The 20619-nt window shown below is 34.4% G+C and overlaps 1 protein-coding gene across 1 annotated transcript in view; it reads right to left on the bottom strand.

The window, feature by feature from the left end:
* Nucleotides 1-20619, bottom strand: part of LOC150079858 (liprin-alpha-1-like) — a 320789-nt gene that overhangs the window by 72645 nt on the left and 227525 nt on the right. The window contains exons 5-10 of the mRNA XM_090383256.1: nucleotides 19851-19943; nucleotides 17184-17402; nucleotides 9591-9737; nucleotides 7634-7765; nucleotides 7174-7230; nucleotides 4001-4195 (exon numbers count right to left, since the gene is read on the bottom strand). Of these exons, the coding sequence (XP_090239382.1) occupies nucleotides 4001-4195; nucleotides 7174-7230; nucleotides 7634-7765; nucleotides 9591-9737; nucleotides 17184-17402; nucleotides 19851-19943 (843 nt within the window). The remainder of the gene's footprint in view (nucleotides 1-4000; nucleotides 4196-7173; nucleotides 7231-7633; nucleotides 7766-9590; nucleotides 9738-17183; nucleotides 17403-19850; nucleotides 19944-20619) is intronic.

The following is a 20619-nucleotide window of genomic DNA, read 5'->3' as shown; positions in this document are numbered from 1 at the left end:
CTGGATAGATCCCATCCACCCCAGGTGTCTTTCATATGTTTATCTTCAACGATTTCTCCTCCACTTTGCTGTCAGTTATTAGAAAATCATCTAGCTCACTGCCAGAGTTTAATTCACCTCTGGCATTTCCCTCCCTGAATAATTCCTCATGGGTGAACGTAGATGCAAAATACTCATTTAGTTTGTTAGCTACCTGAGCAGGATCATCAACAGTTGAACCATCGATATCAAGTGGACAAATCTGATTCATTCCTTTCCTTCTAGAGTTTACACAGGTAAAGAACTCTTTGCTGTTTTTCTTTACATCGTTTGCCAAAGATTTCTCGTAATCTGCCTTTGCCTTCCTAATCTCCTTTGTGACTTGGTTACAGACCAGCTTATATCTATCATAGGCTTCCATGTCACCCATTAATTTATATGTATCCCATGCATTTTTCTTCTCTGCCACTGTCTCATTAGTTCGTCTGACATCCATTTAAGCCTAAACCTTGAACAATATTTCTTAGTTGGTATAAAAAGCCTAGTAGCTTCCAAGATTAATTCTTTGAATACTTCCCATTTTGAATTTGTTGTTGGTAACATCATCAGTTGGTCCCACCATATAGAATTTAAATACTGTCTCAGATACTGTAGTCACCTTTATGAAAGCAAAAACCCTTCACTTTACCCCTAATGGTGATAAACTGCTGAAGGTATGGCTGCAAGACCAGTTCCTTACCTTACAGTAATTGTGCATTTTTTCAAAATAGAATTTAATTTTTATCTACATTTGTATTTACAGTTATTTTTTACATTTAATAATTAAATATGAAAATTCACCAATTATTACATAATACTAATAACATTCCTATTATACTATTATAACAATATTGCTAAATTTCTAACAACATTGCCAAATTGTGAAGATGATACATAAAACACGAGAAAGCAATATAGAAAAATTGAATATTATTAAAAAATCGATATTTTCAAAAGTCAATGTGAAACTATATTTTGTGACAGCTAATTTTAAATTAGGGGGACACAACACTTGAAGGCTATCTGCACAGCCAGAAGCCATGAAGGAGTAGCCATACGGTCTGCAGGTTGGACACCCCTGATCTAAACCATCTTCAAATCTACATGAGCTCTCTCACTCAACAAGGCTCAATAGTAACTTGTTCCATCTAGACTTATGGAGTCATAAACAAAAAAAACACATTAAAAGATGAGGACCCCCAGGATTTTTAAAAAAGTTTACTATAATAATAACATACATACAAGTTGTTGAATAAAGAAAGAAATTTCCTCTTTTTATTCTACCAACCACATATAAAAAGTACACAATACACCTAAGAGATAGCAGCATTTCCATGATTATTTACTCTGAATGCACAAAACTGAAACAGGATTTTTTTTTCAAGCTCTTGGTGTATATGTCTGCTTTTTCTCATCACCTGGCAAACTTTTCTACAGCCTTCTTTAATGAGTGGATTAAAGTGTGTTTACAGTGTGAACCAATGGTAGTCATCAGAGGTTTAACACATCCTGTTGACCACTGGAGATTGACAGCAATTACAATTTAATTAACAAAAACTTGATCCACATAAGTGCATAAAAATAACATTAATTTTAAATGCAAATATGACATTGATGCAAAATTGATGTTCCTGGGATCAAACATGTGATGAATGAATTGGCATGATGTCAACATGCTTATACGCTGGCTAACCACTTTATTAGAACCATATCCTAATGGTGGGTCATCTATCTGGAATGTCTTGCTACTGAATCTATGAGGTTGTTAAAGGTGTGAGGAGGAATAACACAATGGTTAGTCAACAATATATATTGCAATTGTTGTAGAGGTATAAGCAGAGAGGTGTGTTCATGGAGATTCTATTTCAGCTCATTCCACAGATACTCAACTGGATTGAGATTTGGGATATATGCTGACCAGAGTAAATGCATGTTTTGGCATGTTTCTCAAACCACTTGTATACACAATTGAAGGGATGACTTCAACTGTGTACACAGGTTTTTCTGGAGGCACCCATTCCCAGGTTAAATGTGTAACATTACTGGTTGTCCTTGATTTGTAATGCTGCTCAAAAAATTGTCTTATCCATGTTACTGGCCAGTAAGATCAAATAACCAAAGGAATATGCTCACACAAATATTCCTCCACCAAAAGCCTGTACTGCTAGTGCATATCAGGCAGCTCCATTGCTTCATAAGGTTTCCTCAATTGTGTACTCTCCCATTGCTTCAGATGATTCATTGGGTCACGTGACCTTGCTCTATTCTTATTGGGCCCACTCTTTCTTTGGCCTTTTTTTTTCTGGTTTGCTTCTGAAACTACCAGTGGTTGCAGTTGTCTCTGAGTGCCATAGTTCATTCTCTGCATGATCTAGGTACTAATGGATTGTGACATTCTTGCTTTAAAGGCATTAGGGAATTGTGCTGTCATTTGATGACAGCCCACTTATCAATCTAATCCAAATGTCACATCCTTGTTTTGTTACCTTGGACTTATATCCACACTTATCTCCATTGGTGTGTTTTTTGTACTGGTCTCCATTTTGGAATACTCAAATAACTCATCATAGAACACCCAAAAAATGTAACTGTCATTTGTACCATAACACCTGTTAGATATGCACCAATGATTACACTGCATTTGGAGCTGGTGTGATCTTATCCATTCCCCACTGCTAGCGAACAGAACACGGTAATGATACACCCTTACTTAGTTCTACACACCATTAAGGTCTCTTGCATACATCACATACTACATGGGTACATTTATTTGCAAACCTAATGTTTTGAAACACAGATTCACGTCAATCCTAATAAACAGCTAGGCAGTAGGAAAGCATTTATTTTCTTAGTGTAAATAGCAGTGAGCCCGAAGGAGTGGGATCTACTTGGCAATGACTTCAGAAGTATACAAAAAAGTCTCTCTCTCTCTCTCTCTCTCTCTCTCTCTCTCTCTCTCTCTCTCTCTCTCTCTCTATATATATATATATATATATATATATATATATATATATAGAGAGAGAGAGAGAGAGAGAGAGATTTTATTATATATATATATATATATATATATATATATATATATTTAAATAATGTTTAACATAAAATAAAATAAGAAAATAAATAAATATTAAGCTATCATTAGAGGTAGCAAAATGCACATCCTCCACATGAAGCCCTGATATATCCAATAATTCAAAATAAAACAAAATAAAAACAAAAGCCAGTAGTATGGCAAAAATGTAGAGCGAAAAATTAACATAAAAATAACGAAACATAAAATAAACCAACAGGAAAAGGGAAAGTAAAGATAATAAGACATAAACAGTAGCCGATTGTACTCTATACAATTTAGCACTTTAAATCCAATTAATAAAACCGATATCAAATTTAAAATAATGCCAATTATAATATAATTTAGCGGCACCCCCCTTGAAGGTACCAGAACTGGTACCTTGATTGGGGTACCAATCAAGAAGCGTGTGCTACGCACTGCCCACCTGGCTATGGAGGCACCATATATATATATAACACCACACGCACGCACGCACGCACGCACGCACACACGCACGCACGCACGCACGCACGCACGCACACACACACACACACACACACACACCAATAATACAATATACAAATTTAAGAATGAATTAGCTATCAATACTAGTAATTTTTATTTTATTTTCTTATCTTAACTGGAACCTCCTTCCCTCTGCTTTCTTTTCTTGTGGGTATGAATTTAGCACATAATAAATGAAGAAACACATAGACCATCTGTCTTTGCTTAAAAAATGAAAATAGTGAAACTGAGAGAATTCTTTTTGTAATGCATGTTTACTAGTGCAGGGACTGGGACATATGCCACGCATATCCTACCCTACATGTAACTTTAAAAACAATCATTTTGGCTATTATAAAGAGGAGAAATATAATAACCATGACCCTCTATTCCTTCTCTTTAAAAAGAAAGATCAAACTTACTTACTTTTTCACTTTCTGTATCTTCTAATAGTTTTCTTGTCTTGTCTAACTCTTGGGATAAAGCATTTTTTTCGTCTAAAGAATGCATCCTTTCTTTGAGATGAACTTGAAGTCTATCATTAGATTCTGATAAGAGTTTATCTACAGTTGCAGCTAATCTTTGGTTATGTTCCTCATTTAGCTTTTCTCTTTGTCTTGACTTTAAAAAAAATACAGATAAACAGTGAAAAAGTTTGAGAAAACTATTTCAGTTTTAGAACAGTTTACAGAGATTTAAATAAATTTAATTTAACATACCTTCACAAGTACCAAAGAAAGAAAAACTATCATACTGCCACATTTAAAAAGACAGCAAAAAATTATAATAATTAAAACAATTTAACTACACTACCCCACACAATGCATGCCATAAATGTTTCCTCACATATATAGACATATTCATGCATCTCTTATGGCTAGTGAGGGGATGGGCTACAGGTGACAAACAGTAAGGAAAATGACATAATAGACACAAAAGTAGTCAGTGTACTTTTGCTGAAAAAAGACATGCTGTTCCACAGTAGGATGCTTATTCCTTGACTGGAAACAGAACAATTCAATGCATAAAGTAGTTTATTGCAGTCCTCTAGCAGGACTAGAAAAGAAAGTTAATACACTGTTATGGAAACAGAAGAGTGCATATAAACTGATGGGGCAACATAGTGGAAACTATATGTCTTCAGAAGGACTTTCCCAATCGTAAGGACTCCCAAAAATTTATAACCAGACATTCCACTCAAATCTTTTTTTTTTCCCTCTTGAGTTAGTTCCCTCATACACAAACTTTCAACATATATTTCTGATTTAACCAGTGACTGGCAATATGGATTACACCTTAAAAAGTATTAAATTATTTGGTGCTCAATATACAGCAACACAATATCATGGTTTCTTACAACACAGTATCCCTCTACCAATACAATCCCATTCAGCATGATATACATTGCATAAGAATGGTTTAAAGCAAGATACTAGTGAATTCTAGAACAAAATTTGTATCTTAAGGAGAACATCTCTGATGCACTGCAGTTATGTTCAACCAGCACATCTTTATGTGTGACAACAACAAAAATAAAAGGAGTGGCCATAGGAGCCTCAGTCAGTGTAACCATAGTTAACTGCTATAAACTACAATTATGAACAGCACCTGCCCATAAATGTAATATCTCCATTTGTGAATGATATACAGGGTGCTTCAAAAGTATGTGCAAAAAATATTTTGGGATATACAAGTATTCTAGAGACGAAAAAAAAAAAAAAAAAAAAAAAAAGCTAAAAAGCCATATAAATATACTCCTAATTCTGAATGGTTATGGAGCTATGAGAGTTTGAATTTAAAAAAAATGCTTTGCAGTTCTGAATGGATAAATAATAAAAGTAATCAATTAATAAAAAAACAGTTTAATAGGTATGTTTCTGCTTATTCTTATTTATTAATAAGAATAAGCAGGAACATAGCTATTATTACCCCCCTAAAGCTTAGGACCCTGGTGTAGGTGCACCATATGATGATATATCACAGGCAACCACCACTCTATTTCCTCACTTCCTCAGGCTGGCATTTATTTATTTATTTAGAAAGAGAGCTGTAAGGATGCTTTCCTTTATCCTTACAGATATCTGGAGATATCTGTTCAGCCATTATTTAATAATATGTGGATCTTAAATGTATAGAAATCTCTTCCTATTTTTTTATGTTAACTCCATTGCATTTATTGAGAGTCTATGAAGAATTGCTTGATTTCATCGGTAATGATATTTATTATTGAAAAATTTTTCACACCAACTCTACAACAAACATAAATGGAGGCAGAATAAAGTATCTGAAATTATCACAGATTCAACAATCATAGCATTTATATCCAAAACTCTCCCACTACAACAGCTGGGAAGAAAGGCAATGGGGGAACTGCAGACAGCAGAAAGAGATCCAGTGTTCTGAAATTTTTTCATTGATAGATATCCACTGTTACATTTAAGCACATGACACAACTCACAACATAACTGTCTTCCAGTTCTTATAGGATAATCACTGAGAATTTTTCTTGTTTAACAAGATAGTTATGTCAAACTAGTCTTTTGGTTTGGTTTTTTTTTTTAGGAGCATTAGCAACTAAGGCCATATTGCTCCGTGAATATGCGGTGGTCATTCCTGACCTTTCCGCATCCTCCGTATTTGGTGGCGACGGGCTCGAACCCCGGTCTATATCAAGAAGCGTGTGCTACGCACTGCTGCTCCTTCCCACCTGGCTACGGAGGCGCCGTCAAACTAGTCACCACAAAGATTAGCTAGAGTCAGTCTTTGACAATTGTGAACCTAATGGTTCTTCTTATCGTAATTCTTTTCATATTTCTCCAATAATCACATTTCACTTCTAAGAGATATGCAATTTGTTAAATTTAGTTTAAAATAGTTAAGATATAAAGTGAAATATGCAGTTTAGTAAACAGCTTGTATTATTTTAAAGTTGCTACAACCATGAGAATTCCATTAATATTCAGAGGTTCAATTAAGATTCCAGTACACATCAGAAATAAAATAATCCATCTACTACAAAGCTTTGTAGAAGCATTTCACTATTAAATACAAAAACAAACAATATATAATATATGAGTAAAAAATAAGTCGAGAACAATAAATAATGCAACTTGTGATTAATACACTATTGGTTCAAGTTCAAAAAATTCGCATTTTTTCGCTATTCATGGAAAAAAATTATTGTTAGAGAGAATTTCATTCATAATAAAGATAAGACTTTTATATTTTAGTATATCTGGCACTAAATTAATGGGAAAAAACAAAGGGTACTTAACCAATCACATACATTGTGCTATTTTTCTAACTTTCTTCTGGATGTTGCTTAAAAAATAATTTATGGTTTAATAGAAACAACTCAACTCTTTAAGAGAAGATTTTATTTAAAAAATATATATATATATTATCTCATACCTTAGAATACAAGTACTTGAAACATTCTTTAATCAAGAGTACCAGTACCACTTAATATCTGCTCCAAAATCATTAATAACAGGATGCCAAGTTTTTGCATTATGTACACGATGTGCTTAATTAACAAAGTAATTAAATTCTCAGAGTTTTAATTAAATCTGCCTACTGAACAATCTACAAACACTTACCTTCATGAGCTCCGTACTCCTCTCCTCTAACTGAAGCTCTAATCTTTGAAGTCTATCCTCTATGGTAACAGGCCTCTCCTTGAAAACAATTTTTTAAATTGTATATAGTTTTATACAATTTTTGACAAAAAGTTCAGTATTTTTAAAATTCTCTGAATTTATATATATTTGGCAATGATTCACTTATAATTATTATTAAGACTGGCAATATAATAAAAACATAGGTAGCTGTATTTTTACTGCAAAGCTACCTGTGTAATAAAAATACATAATTTATTCAAGCGTCAGTAGAGTTTAAATTCCATATGCTATATTTTTGCAGGAAAAAAATAAAAAATAAAAAAAAATGGAAGGGATACTCCCATGTCCTTCAATATTTCAACAAAGCCAAAATAATTTTCAAAACACTGGACACATGACAGAAAAATAAACAAAAACCCCTATATCACAATGCACCTACCTGCTGTGTTTCTACTTTTTGTACACCTTCAACCTCTGCTACTGGTAAATTTTCTGATTTCACAGAAAACTGGGCCAATTTCTGTTCTGCTAATTCCAGGCGTTCTTGTAAAGCTTTACATTTGTCATCACTCTATAACAGAATAAAATGCAGGAAGTCAATAAAAAATAATGTTACTTAGATGGTGGAAAAATTGAGTCCACTAATATAATGTTTCTATTATCAAAAATGTAACCACTTAAATATAACTTTCTAAAGCCCATACCAACAAAAAATAATCTAACTCAGAACACATTTCTTCTTCATTCTTAATGACATGATATAAATTGCATACAAAGGGAGAAAAAATTCCTTAAAAATAATTCACAGAGATATCACAAACTTTCAAATGTATTATAGTTCTTATTTAAATTCTGCACAGCAAAAATACACAAATGGATTTATTAATAGCATTAATATTGGCCACGTGGTGAAAGGAAACTAGATGCATTTGCTATATCAATCAAAACACTATCCATTCTTGCTCTCCTATTTCTCTCCTCCTGTAGACATCAACCCACAGACACCTGAAATTTGCCAAGCCAGTGTCCTCAATGGAGGCAACTTAATCAACGATCAGCAACTTCTTGAGAAAATGAACCCCCCCCTTCAAAACTTAACTACAACTCTTCCATCTTAGCCTGGTTCTAACATCTGTCACCAAGCTGTGTAGCCACACACTCAAAGTCTCTCCTCATGGGGATGCCCACTAGCCAATCACAATAGGTGCACTACATACAACCCTAGGGGGCTCATATCTGGTGAGTATGGGCTTGGCACACCCAGGGTCCTGAGCTGGATATCATCATTCTTCTTTTTCTTGGTGATTCCCTTCTACTTCTGACTCTTGTTCTCCCTCTCTTTCTCTCTCAGGGTAACTCAGAAATTTTTTTTTGACTGGTGCAACAAAAGCCACAGGCTTCCTGCACTATATGGCTAATAATAATATCTTTGGACCTTTTTAAGGAGTTTCATATCTTCTTTTAGGTGTGGTTGCCAGCCTGAACATTGCATTCCAAGTGTGGCCTCACAATTCTCTTATACAGTAGAATTATAACCTCTCCGTCGCTGCAAAAAAATTGCTCGACAAATAATTGACTCGATACCATGGACCCTCCTTGTCATCTGTACACGCTGCACAGTGAACTTGATAGGCAAAGGCATTAGTTGATTGTACATTAAATTTAGAAATGTATTCATACTAATTTTATGCACATTTTGTTTCAGATATTAATGTAGATCTGTGTGTAAATTTATATAATGATAACATTTTGAGCAGATAACATTGTGTAGTATTGTAACAAAACTTTCTTGGACATTACTGCTACATCATACACACACATCTCATAGCTGCTGATAAATTTCTGTGGAATTAAATCCTTTGACATGCAGAAATCAGATAAATGCATGCACTTCATTATTTGCCTATGTTTCAAGTTGGATAACCATTTTCATTTAATCACCTAATGTCAACAAAGATGTATAGAGTCCTGTAACAAGAAGAAAAGAAATATTATGTGCAAAAGTTATATGTGCAAAACATATAAATTCTGTTTTTATAAGTTTATTTTTTTTTATACATGCAAAACAGCCCTCTTAGTATAGTTCTGTATAATATAAAAATTTTGTGTCTCATTCTGTAACAATAAAGTTTCTGGATTCCAGTCATTAACAATAACACTAGATCTTCATCAAATGAACTGCAAAATGAAATTAAATTAAACATATGCAAAATTTCTTTATGGTGCAAGAAAGTTTTGAAAGATTTCAAGAGTCAACTTTTATGAAACCTAATACTTAATTTGTGATGACTCAAATTAAAGTCTTAACTACCTCTATAAATAAATTAAAATACCTTTAGAAATGAGACAATCCAACTTCAATTAAAAAAGAAAAAGAAAAATTTGCATTTACATACCAATTTCAGCTGTGCCTCTTTATTGGATAGCTCTTGTTCCAATTTCTCATTAAGATCATGAAGAGACGTGGATTCTCTTTGTGCATTTAGATATCTTTTTTCTAAAGTTGCTATTCGTTGCTCCTGGTCTTCCTTTTGAGCTTTATTCTGTAATTATCAAAAATAGTTTAAGATTGCACTGAAAAATGTGAGTACAATAATGCAACTGCATATGCATGGGTGTGTGGGGAGGAGGAGACAACAATCATTTGCTTCCATCCTTCCTCAAAAACATCTCAGTGAAAATTGTTAAAGAATAATAATAATAATAACAACAAAAAAATTAATAAAATATGAATTGCTATTAATGCATTTTCTACTGCTTGATATGTGTGATTTTTACTCCAGCCAGATGAACAACCTAGATTGCTGGATGTAAATATGGACTTTTTGGTTCATCAATCCTCATCGGAGATTGGCAAACACAGCCACAGTGTGAAAGAAGCCTATGAAAGACCCCCCCCACCACCCTTTGCTCAAGTTTACGTGAAACTCAAACTCAGGCCTTTTCCACATGGTGTTGGACTGCAATCATAAGCAGGCAGATAATGTGTTAATCTATGCAATGTATATACAATAAACCCTCAATTTAACGGACCCCAATATAACGGATTTCGAATTTAAAGGACTGGACAAATAATAATACAGTAATGTACATATTAATCTCGACCATATTATTTTTTTTAGGTTATACAAAACTTCAGTGTTATTATTAATTTTTAATTAATAATAATTACCTATTTCCATTATTGTTTTGATAATTATCTACTTTTATTTTTATAATCAAATTCAGGAAATTGTTTTTTATTTTTTCTGAAAACATGTTCAAATAGCTGTTTTCCCAGATTACAGATAACAGCAGGAGGTGACTTGCGAGCTGAACATGACTCGGAACACTAAACTGCAGGTCTACCGACTAGCTTTGCTTCGATCTCAGTCTGCCTCAAGCTATTTGTGCAGTCAGGTTGAATACAGAGTGTTTCTGTGATTTCTGAATTGTGACTTTATTTATTAAATAATTTTGCAATCCTTACAATTTAAAATGGCATCAAGTGATAGAGCAGTTAAAAGAAAGAGTTTGAACTTAAATGTGGCACAGAAATTAGAGCTAATTGAGAAATTAAAATAAAGCGTCTCAGTAGCACGTGTTGGTGAAATTTATGGCGTAAAAAAACAAACTATTTCTGACATCCATAAATCAAAGGCCAAATTGCAGCATTTTATATTTACAACAGAATATTACATATTTTTCATTATAATTTAATAATTTCATGTTGTACAGTACTGTATATTGTATTAAAGCTTTTTTTTACATTAAGAACAATAAAAAATGCCCCCTCAAGTTACATTCGATTTAATGGACTTTCAGCATTAACGGACACCCCTTCTCCCCTATTAGTCTGTTAAATCGAGGGTTTACTGTATATATATAATTTTTTTTTTAATTTCAGCCCCTTTATGTGTTTTATAATTGCTTTGTCAATAAACAAGCTTTAAAAATTACATCGTTTTGTGTTTTTGAGCAAGTGATGATTAGCCCATTCAAGAGTGAGTTTTCCAAATGAGTACAGGCTCAGGGCAACAAGTTTTCTAAACACGCACGGGCTACGGAAATGAGTTTCTTCTGTGGAATTTTGAAGTTTTGTAAAAAAAATAGCTTGGTGCATAAATGCTGTTAAACATTAATTTGTTCTTATTTTGACTGGATTACCCAGCATTATAGTGCAATTATTGTAAAAAATTGAAATTTTTGAAAATAATTTCTAAAGTCATTTGAAAAATCTGCTGAAAAATCTGTTAAAAAATTGCTGCTTGAATTAATTCTACAGAATTTATTCAAGTTCAGCATATTTAACGCCAAATCAAACAAATGATATTAATACATGCGATTTTCTCCTAGAACTTTCGAAACTATTATAGCAAAAGTAATGTCTACAATTACTAAATTATATATATTTATTATATTATTATTATTATACATAAGTACATATATGTAAAGGGTTAAGTGAAGTTTGGTATAAACTTGCATCCTGGTCACAGCTTGAATGACAATTTACAGCAACTGTTAACCATACCAAGAGAGTAAAACAGCTGTATGTAATTAATGTTCAATACAATTTTAGGATAAATGCAGGTAGTTTTATAGTTTTTAATCTAGCTTCGACTCTTTCTCTTCTTTCATTCTTTGTAATTGTATATAAGGATGAATATTAAGAACACCACTTAAAAGTTTCATACCTATTAAGAAATATTGTTCAAGGTTTAGGCCTAAATGGTTGTCAAATGAACTAATGAGACTCGTAACAGAGAAGAAAAATGCATGGGATGCATATAAATTATCAAGCGACTCAGAAGCCTATGGCAGATATAAGTTAATCTGTAATCAGGTCACAAAGGAGGTTCGGCAGGCGAAGGCAGGTTACGAGAAATCCTTGGCAAAAGATGCTGAGAAAAACAGCAAGGATTTCTTTACTTATATAAACTCTAAAAGGAAGGGGATGAATCTGATTGGTCCACTTGACATCGATGGTTCGACTGTTGATGATCCTGCTCAGATAGCAAACAAACTGAATGAGTATTTTGCATCTACATTCACATGTGAGGAATTATTAAGGTTTGAAAATGGCAGAAGTTTATCAAATTGTAGCAGGATACTTAATGATTTTGTAATAACTGAGAGCAAAGTGAAAGAGAAACTGTTGAAGTTAAACATTGTTTTGGTTGTTGTTTTGGTTTTTTTTAGGAGCATTAGCAACTAAGGCCATATTGCTCCGGGATATGCGGTGGTCATTCCCTGACCTTTCCGCATTCTCCATATTTGGTGGTGACGGGCTCGAACCCCAGTCTAATCAAGAAGCGTGTGCTACGCACTGCTGCTCCTTCCCACCTGGCTATGGAGGCGCCTAAGTTAAACGTAAGAAAAGCACCTGGGGTGGATGGGATCTATCCAGTTATATTAAAGGAGGCAGCAAAGCAACTAAGCAAACCCTTAGCCATAATTATGAGAGCTTCCTTGGACTCAGGGGAGATTCCCACGTACTGGAGATGTGCAAATGTATCCCCAATTCACAAAGACCAGTTAGTTTAACTTCTGTTCCGGGTAAAATAATGGATGCATTGCAGGATCATCTAGACAAGACTGCAGCAATAATTCAGACACAGCATGGGTTTGTTAAGGGAAAGTCTTGTCTGACAAATTTGATAGGATATTATGATGTGGTTACAAAGGAACTGGATGCAAAAAATAATTTTGATATCATATATTTGAATTTCAGGAAAGCTTTTGACACTGTTGCGCATGGAGACTATTGTACAAATTGGAGCAGAATGGTATTAAGGGTAAGTTGCTACAATGGATAAAAGGATGGTTAAGTGCGAGAAGACAGAGGGTGGTAATCAATGGGTGCTGCTCTTCTTGGACTAATGTTATTAGTGGAGTCCCACAGAGTTCGGTGTTAGGTCCACTGTTGTTTTGTATATTTATCAATGATATTGTTGAAGGTATATCAGACTTAATGTCGAAGTTTGCAGATGATACAAAGGTTGGTAGGGTTGTTAATAACAGTAATGGCAGTGTGCTACTGCAACAGGATCTAGATAATTTGGGCAGATGGGCTAAGAAGTGGCAACTGAAGTTTAACCTTGACAAATGCAAAGTACTGCATATGGGTAGAAGTAACCCCAGAGAAACGTACCAACTGTGTGGTACTACACTTAAGGTGGTAGAAAATGAAAAAGACCTGGGAGTAATTGTGCAGGCAGATATAAAGTTTTCTGAGCAATGCAGACAGGCTGCCAGGGCAGGTCATGGGTTTTGTCAATGATATATAGGAATTTTGCTAGCAGGGAAAAGGAGGTGATTATCCCTCTGTATAAGGCAATGGTCAGGCCACGCCTTGAGTACTGCGTACAGGTCTGGAGGCCTCATTTTAGGAAGGATGTAGATTTACTTGAGCGTCTACAGAGAAGGGCAACAAGATTGGTGAGGGGAATGAAGGGATCCTCTTATCAAGAGAGGCTTAAGTTCTGCAAATTGCAGTGGCTGGAGACTAGGCACTTGCGCGGTGATCTGATTGAGGTGTATAAGGCCTTGAATGGGTTCAGCACGCTGAATTCTGATGGGATCCTTCCACTTGTTCAGATTACGAACCTAAGGGGGCATAAATTCAAATTAAGAAAGGACAGATGTAGAATAGATGTGCGGAAATTTGCCTTTAGCCAGCGGGTGGTTAATTGCTGGAACAAACTTCCATCTGTCGTTGTGGAAGTTGATAGGTTGAATAAATTTAAGGAGGAACTGGACAGGCATTTGGAGGGAATGGTGTGATTTTTTTTTTTTTTGGCTGATGCTGCATAAGCTCATATATTTGCTTTCTTGCATCACATGCCACTACTACTACTACTACTACTACTACTACTACTACTACATCATCAACGAAACATCTCTGCCAAATTACATTATTTGTCAATGTGATTTTGCAAAATAAAGTGTGTTAGTTTAGTTCCACTTGATAGATGGGACATAAAAGCTGGGACCCCTGAGGTGGTGAGTTCAGTGCATTTCCTAGAAAGGCTAGCTTTCATCAGTTATCACAAAATTAACTGATACCACAGCTCCTTTTTGTGACAACTAATAACAAAAATATGCATTAAAGTGCATGCAGGAGCAAAAATAGTACAGGTAGAACTGATGAGGAATTCCCTTAGAATTCCCCATCAGTTCTACCTGTAAAGGAACATTCAAATCTTTCCTGAGCCCTATATGGTTTGTAATTCATTTTCCAATACCTCATTTTAGGAGCATCTCGCTGGATGATCTTTCTATATTTTCTGGACAGAAAGATCTTTTAAAGAGTAGAGTTAATAAAAAAATGTAAATGAAACAAGTATAAAAAGTCTATTAATGTACTAATTTTTCACATCACTTTGCAACTGGCCCAAATACTTTTTGAAGCAGCATAGTCTGGTTCTAATCATTAACTACCTTCCCAACTTTTATGTTGTTAGCAATTTTGACAGCTTCTCCTCTATTCCTTCAACAATATCATTTAGAAAGATAAAAAAAACAAGACAGCAATCTAAACACTGATTCCTGAAGGATGTCATTTGCTACTCCAATCTGAAAGATCTTTACACATTTGGGATATACACACACACATTTGGATGAGCTACTGCAAGAAGATCTAAGAAAATTGGGTCAATGGGCTGAGAAATGGTAGTTGAAGTTTAACACTGACAAATGCATGGTACTGCAAATTGGTAGCAGCAACCCCAGAGTAACTTATCAACTGTGTGGTACCATGTACTCAGGGTAGTGGAGAATGAAAAGACCTGGGGTAATTGTGCAATTAGACATTAAATTCTCTGAGCAGTGCAGATATGATGCCAGGACAGCTCCTGGTGTTTTGTCAATGATATATAGAAACTTTGCTAGCAGGGATAAGGAGGTGATTATCCTTTGTATAAGGCACATGGTTAGGTTGCATCTTGAGTACTGTACACAAGTCTGGAGGCCTCACTTTAGGAAGGGTGTAGATCTGCTGGAACGGCTGCATTAGAAGGGCAACCAGGCTGGTGAAGGAACAAAAGGATGCTCTTACCTAGAAAGGCTTCAATTGTGCCTCAAGACTAGGTGCCTGTGGGGAAATCTGATTTAGGTGTTTAAAGCCTTGAATGGATTGAGTAACCTGAATATTAATGGCAGTCTTCACTTGCTGAGATTACACACATGAGGAGGCATAAATTCAAGTTGAGGAAGGATGGTTGGAGGATAGATGTGCAGAAGTTTGCCTTCAGCCAGCGGGTGGTTGATTTTTGGAACAGGCGTCCATCTGTTGTTGTGGAAGTGGATGGGTGGAATAAATTCAAGGAAGATCTAGACAAACTATGGGTAGTTGACTGGTGGAAGAGGCTTCCATCTTTTGTTGTGGAAGCTAATAGCCAAAATAAATTTAAGGCTGAGCTGGACAGGCATTTGGAATGAATGGACGGGTGAAACGGGAGGTTTTTTTTTGCTGATGCTGCATAAGCTTGCTTTCTTGCATTGCATGCCTCTACCAATGCTAATGCTAATTCTTGGAGGGTGAGGATGGGTGAACCGTGTAGGGTTTTTTTTTTTTTTTTTTTTTGGCTGATGGTTAGCTTGCTTTCTTACATCATTTGCTATTACTACTACTATTTATGAAATCTGTCTCCTGTCCTTCAATCAACTCATAATCATCTGTTAGATCTTCCCCATTATCCTGATCTGCTCTAATTTTTACAATAATTTCTAATGTGGAATTCCATCAAGAGCCTTATTAAAATCTAAATATATATTTTGTCCAAGTTGTTTCTTGCATCAAAATGCTTTATAACCTTGTTGTATGCCGTAGCCTAGTGGTCAGGCGTGCGGGTGCATAAGTACACGTGCCTTGAGTGCCCGGGGTTCAAGCCCGTGACTACTGAATACAGTGCTGTTTCTTGTATTCTATCTATCTTGTGAACTCCTCTGACCGTTTGGTCGTCCCGGAGTATAAACAGAAAATTTATTATTTATTATTATAGTAATATACCAGATTTGTCAGGCAAGATTTAGATGCAAGTTTATTTAGAGGCAGGTTAAATAAGCAAGGCTAAGAAGATGAAATAACATTAAAACAGATACAACTGCTCTGGATACATTGGAATTAAAAAGATAAGGATTATGGCTGCTCTTACAAATGATAACTTGTAACATCATTTTTGGCGTTTTTTAAAGATGCATCATATAGAGTACAACTTACTTAGGTTACTGCTACTAATACTAATATCAAAATAAAGACATTAAAAAATCTATATTAAAAATTCTTCAATGCTTCGCCTCATCAGATATAAAGCACAACCAAGTTCATGTAATTGTTTGTATCTCATAGATCACTAAACAGAGACATTTCTAAAATTAATATAATTAAATCAGGCTGCTGTAACCGAGTGGTCAAGTGCAAGGATATAAAATTACACAACATTTGAGTGGTTATTTTCAAGCAAATGTAACTATTAAATATGATGTTCTTGTATTCTCTCTCTCCCTTGTGAGCTCCTATAACCTTATATGGACATCCTGGAGTATAACAAGAAAATTCAGCAAAATTTAAAATTTAAATAACAAAATGTTTGTGTATTAAATAACCTCCAATTTCATTGCTTAAGTGTTTGACATACATCTAACTTTTTTTTTTTTTAATATTATTAATAACTTGTTAATTAAGCAGTTTAATTCTTTACAAGATTTCATTTTTTTTTTTCAGTATTATGCAAATGAAACAGCATAGACTGTTTCATTTGCTATGTCTATGCTGTTTCATTTGCATAAAATATCCCCAGTGATTATATAGCTAAAGAATTCTGTTTCTTTAAGAAGAAATATTTCATGGTACATAAGTTATGTAATGTCTAAAAAATTCAAGTGCATTATATACACCCATGTTCCAAAATTCCGAGCCTTTAATTTTGATGTCTAATAAACATAGAATACAGTACAGATCTGAATATGTACACTTTTTTAACATCTAAAATATTTAACCTACTATTTACCTCTCTAAGATCACGTGCCAAATGAGCATTTTCTTGTTGTATGCGAATGGCATCCTTTTGGTTCAGCGTGAAACTTTCTTCCATTTCTCTTAATTTTGTTCCCAGTTCCATTAATTTTGCTTTGGATGCTGCAAGTTCTGCTGCTTGTTTTTCTACTGTTTCTTGCAATTCTACAATCCGGCATGCTTCTAATGCTGCATCTGCTAAGCCATTAGATACCTAAGGGACAAAGTGACTGATTAACATCACATTCTCAAACAAAAAAATACCAACTAAACTAAACAACGTGACAATCCCTATGAAGGTTATATTTATTAGGCTATATTATTAGGTTGCCATAACCAAGTAGCCAAACGAGAGTAGAGTAGTACATGCATTTAAGTTGACTGTGGTTCTAGTTCGTGTGACTGTTAAATATGGCGATGTTCTTGTATTCACTCTATTTGGTAATCTCCTCTTTGCCCATGTAACCATCCCAAATTTAAATTCAAAACAAAATGCTTGTGTACTAAATAAACTCTAATTTAATTTCTTAAGAAATGAAAATGGAGTTTATTTCATTTCTTTTTCAAATGGGATAGTTGTGATCCAGTGGTCAGTACATGTGGCTGTGGGTAAGGAAGTTGTGGGTTCAATCTCAAAAAAAAATTTACAATACCATAAAATTGCACGGCCCACAGTTGACTGTAGCACTGAAATATTTTAGCTGTCCTTAATTCTACACATATATACAGTCACAATGAATATACAAACTCTTCTGGCTTTGGCCATTGCAAGAATAAACAGAAATTTATTTACTATGGGTGATCCAGAAGCCAATTGGTATAAGTCATTGATACTTTAAGTTGCATCTATTATAATAGTTTGTGATTATACAGATGTAAATTATTAAAGGCTCAAACAAGTATGTCAGTAATTCCATTTTTAACTACTGAAGAGCAGAGCCATAAGTCCTATGAACTGAAAATTCTTTCTCAAAATGCAAGATGAAGATAGTGACATCATAAACACCTTTCTTGATGAGGAGATTATGCCACTGCTCAAAGATGTGACCTCTCCATATAAACTGAAACTCTGGTATGTTATGTAGGCAATGGATTGGACATTTGTGGCCAATGCCTGCAATTGCAATGCATTCCAGTTGTCACAAGCTTCTGAATACCATCCATTCTCTTGTCAAGTTAACACTTGAGACAAAGGCTGACAAGCATCTCCCCTTCCTGGATATGTTACTTTGCAAGTCATATCATGCTATAACAACTAGAGTGTACTGGAAATTTATCAACTCAGGTAGAGTCCTCCCCTACTAGTAGTCTAACCAACCCTAATATACAAAAGTTGGGTCTTTAAATCATAGATCCTTTGAGTTCTCTGGATCTGCAAGGGCATTGATCTTCTGGCTGAAGTAGTTCACACTGGGGGCACCTTCATTCATAATGGGTTCCCACTATCATTCATCAGATAAATAGTGGCTCCCACCTTAAATATCTGCAGAATTGATATTCAGGAAAATTCTATCATGAATACATTGTCACCAATGGAAGATATAATTCACACCATGATCCCATTCATCCCTTGCATAGGTGGCAAGATCACCCAGTTGGCCAGATTCTCTGCATCCAGGAACATCTGATAATCCCTGAAACCCTCCTTTCCAATGAAAAGAAATAAAACTCCTGGTGTAGCAAATCAAATGTGGGCTTTGTGAAGGTTTTTATGTGACACATAGTAAGGAAGCTGTTCAAAAGAATTGGTAAACACAAAAATCATGTGTGAGACAGTAAAGTTACCAACTTGAACCTGTACATTATTGGAACACTAGAGATATACAATGCTCTACAAAGGTCAACAAAAGCTGAGAAAACTTTTTAAACAGTTGTTCCTCATTAACTCTCCCCACTTCCATTAACAGGTCCAAGGGGCTGAGTTTCACACCCATGAAAAGTTTCCATCCAAATTTAAGATGCCAGTAAAAAAAAAAAATGTTAATTATTACACAAAAACCATAAATTTGTTATATTTAATATAATATATTTGATTTGTTTTATTAAATATATATTATCCATTATATGTTATAATAAATAATATTTAAAATAAATGATAAGAAATAATACAACCAGAAACCATTTTAAAAAGTTTTTCTTATTAACCCTGTATATATTTTGTTTTATACATGAATATGTTAACGTGTTCCCAACACACGTGTTTGGAATTTATTTAACTGCTGTTAGACCAGGTGACCTTGTAGGTTTCTATGACACCCTTCAGCTAAAAACTAGTAGTAAATTTATATAAGGATCTATCGAGACCACCAGAGTGATATTTGCAACTCAATGTTTCTTTCAACAATTTGAAATTTATATACTTTATGTTCTGCTATCAATGAAGAACATGTAAATATAGAAAGGTATTTACTCCAAAAAAGCTGAAGAGAACTTGTGAATAGACAGAGCCATACCTATCACAAATGTTAGAAAGGTTAATAAAATTATAGAAAAGCAGCTTCTAGAAAAAATTTGTTTAGTGACTAATTTAATTTATTTAAAATTTAATATAAATAATTAAATAATAATATGAAAATGATAAATTTATTTATATTAATTTTTAAACAATTTTTAAATAATACATAACAATATATGTTTAATTTAAAAAAGTTAAATTTACCACTCCATTAAGATTTTGAGCAATTTCTTCTCCATTATCTCCAACGAGTTTTCTTTCATCCTGTATCCTCATAATTCCTTTAGATTTGTGTGCAAGCTGTAATAAAGTTCGAAAATCATAAGCAGATGTAATATCATTCGTGAATTATTACAATTCAAATAACGATAAAGAATATATATACTACGATTCTGATCAGTAATGGAAACATGATGCAAGACAGCAAAACTAAGATGGTATCAGTTAAAAAAAAAAAAAACAAGCAAATGACAAAAAAAAAAAAAAAACAGGCAAAAAATGACAAAAGAAAGCAAGTTAAACAGCATCATTCAAAAAAATAAAATAAAAATAACACTTCCCAAGTCACCTGCCTGTCTAAGTTTGTCTAGTTTCTCCTTGAATTTATTCAAACTACCCACTTCTAAAACACCAGATGGAAGTTTGTTCCAACAATGTACTACCTACCCACTGGCTGAAGAAAAATTTCCACACATTTACCATGTAACTACCCCTCCTGAATTTGAATTTCTGTCCCCTCATGTGTGTGTAGCAGAGTAACAAGAAGGATTCCATCAGCATTCAGCTTAATTCATTCAGGGCCATAAACACCTCAATCAGATCTCCTCACAGGTACCTAGTCTCTAGATGCTGCAATTTGCAGAACTGAAGCCTTTCTTGGTAAGGACAGCTTTTGTTCTCCTCACTAATTCCATTACTCTTCTCTGCACCCATTCCAAGAGACCCACATCCTTCATAAAATGATGCTTCCAGACGT

Source organism: Mastigoproctus giganteus, chromosome 10 (genome assembly GCF_048544385.1).
Source record: "Mastigoproctus giganteus isolate SK-2022 chromosome 10, ASM4854438v1, whole genome shotgun sequence".
Taxonomy (NCBI): domain Eukaryota; kingdom Metazoa; phylum Arthropoda; class Arachnida; order Uropygi; family Thelyphonidae; genus Mastigoproctus; species Mastigoproctus giganteus.
Note: the sequence above shows the minus strand (reverse complement) of the source record. Positions and strands in the feature narration are given on the sequence as shown.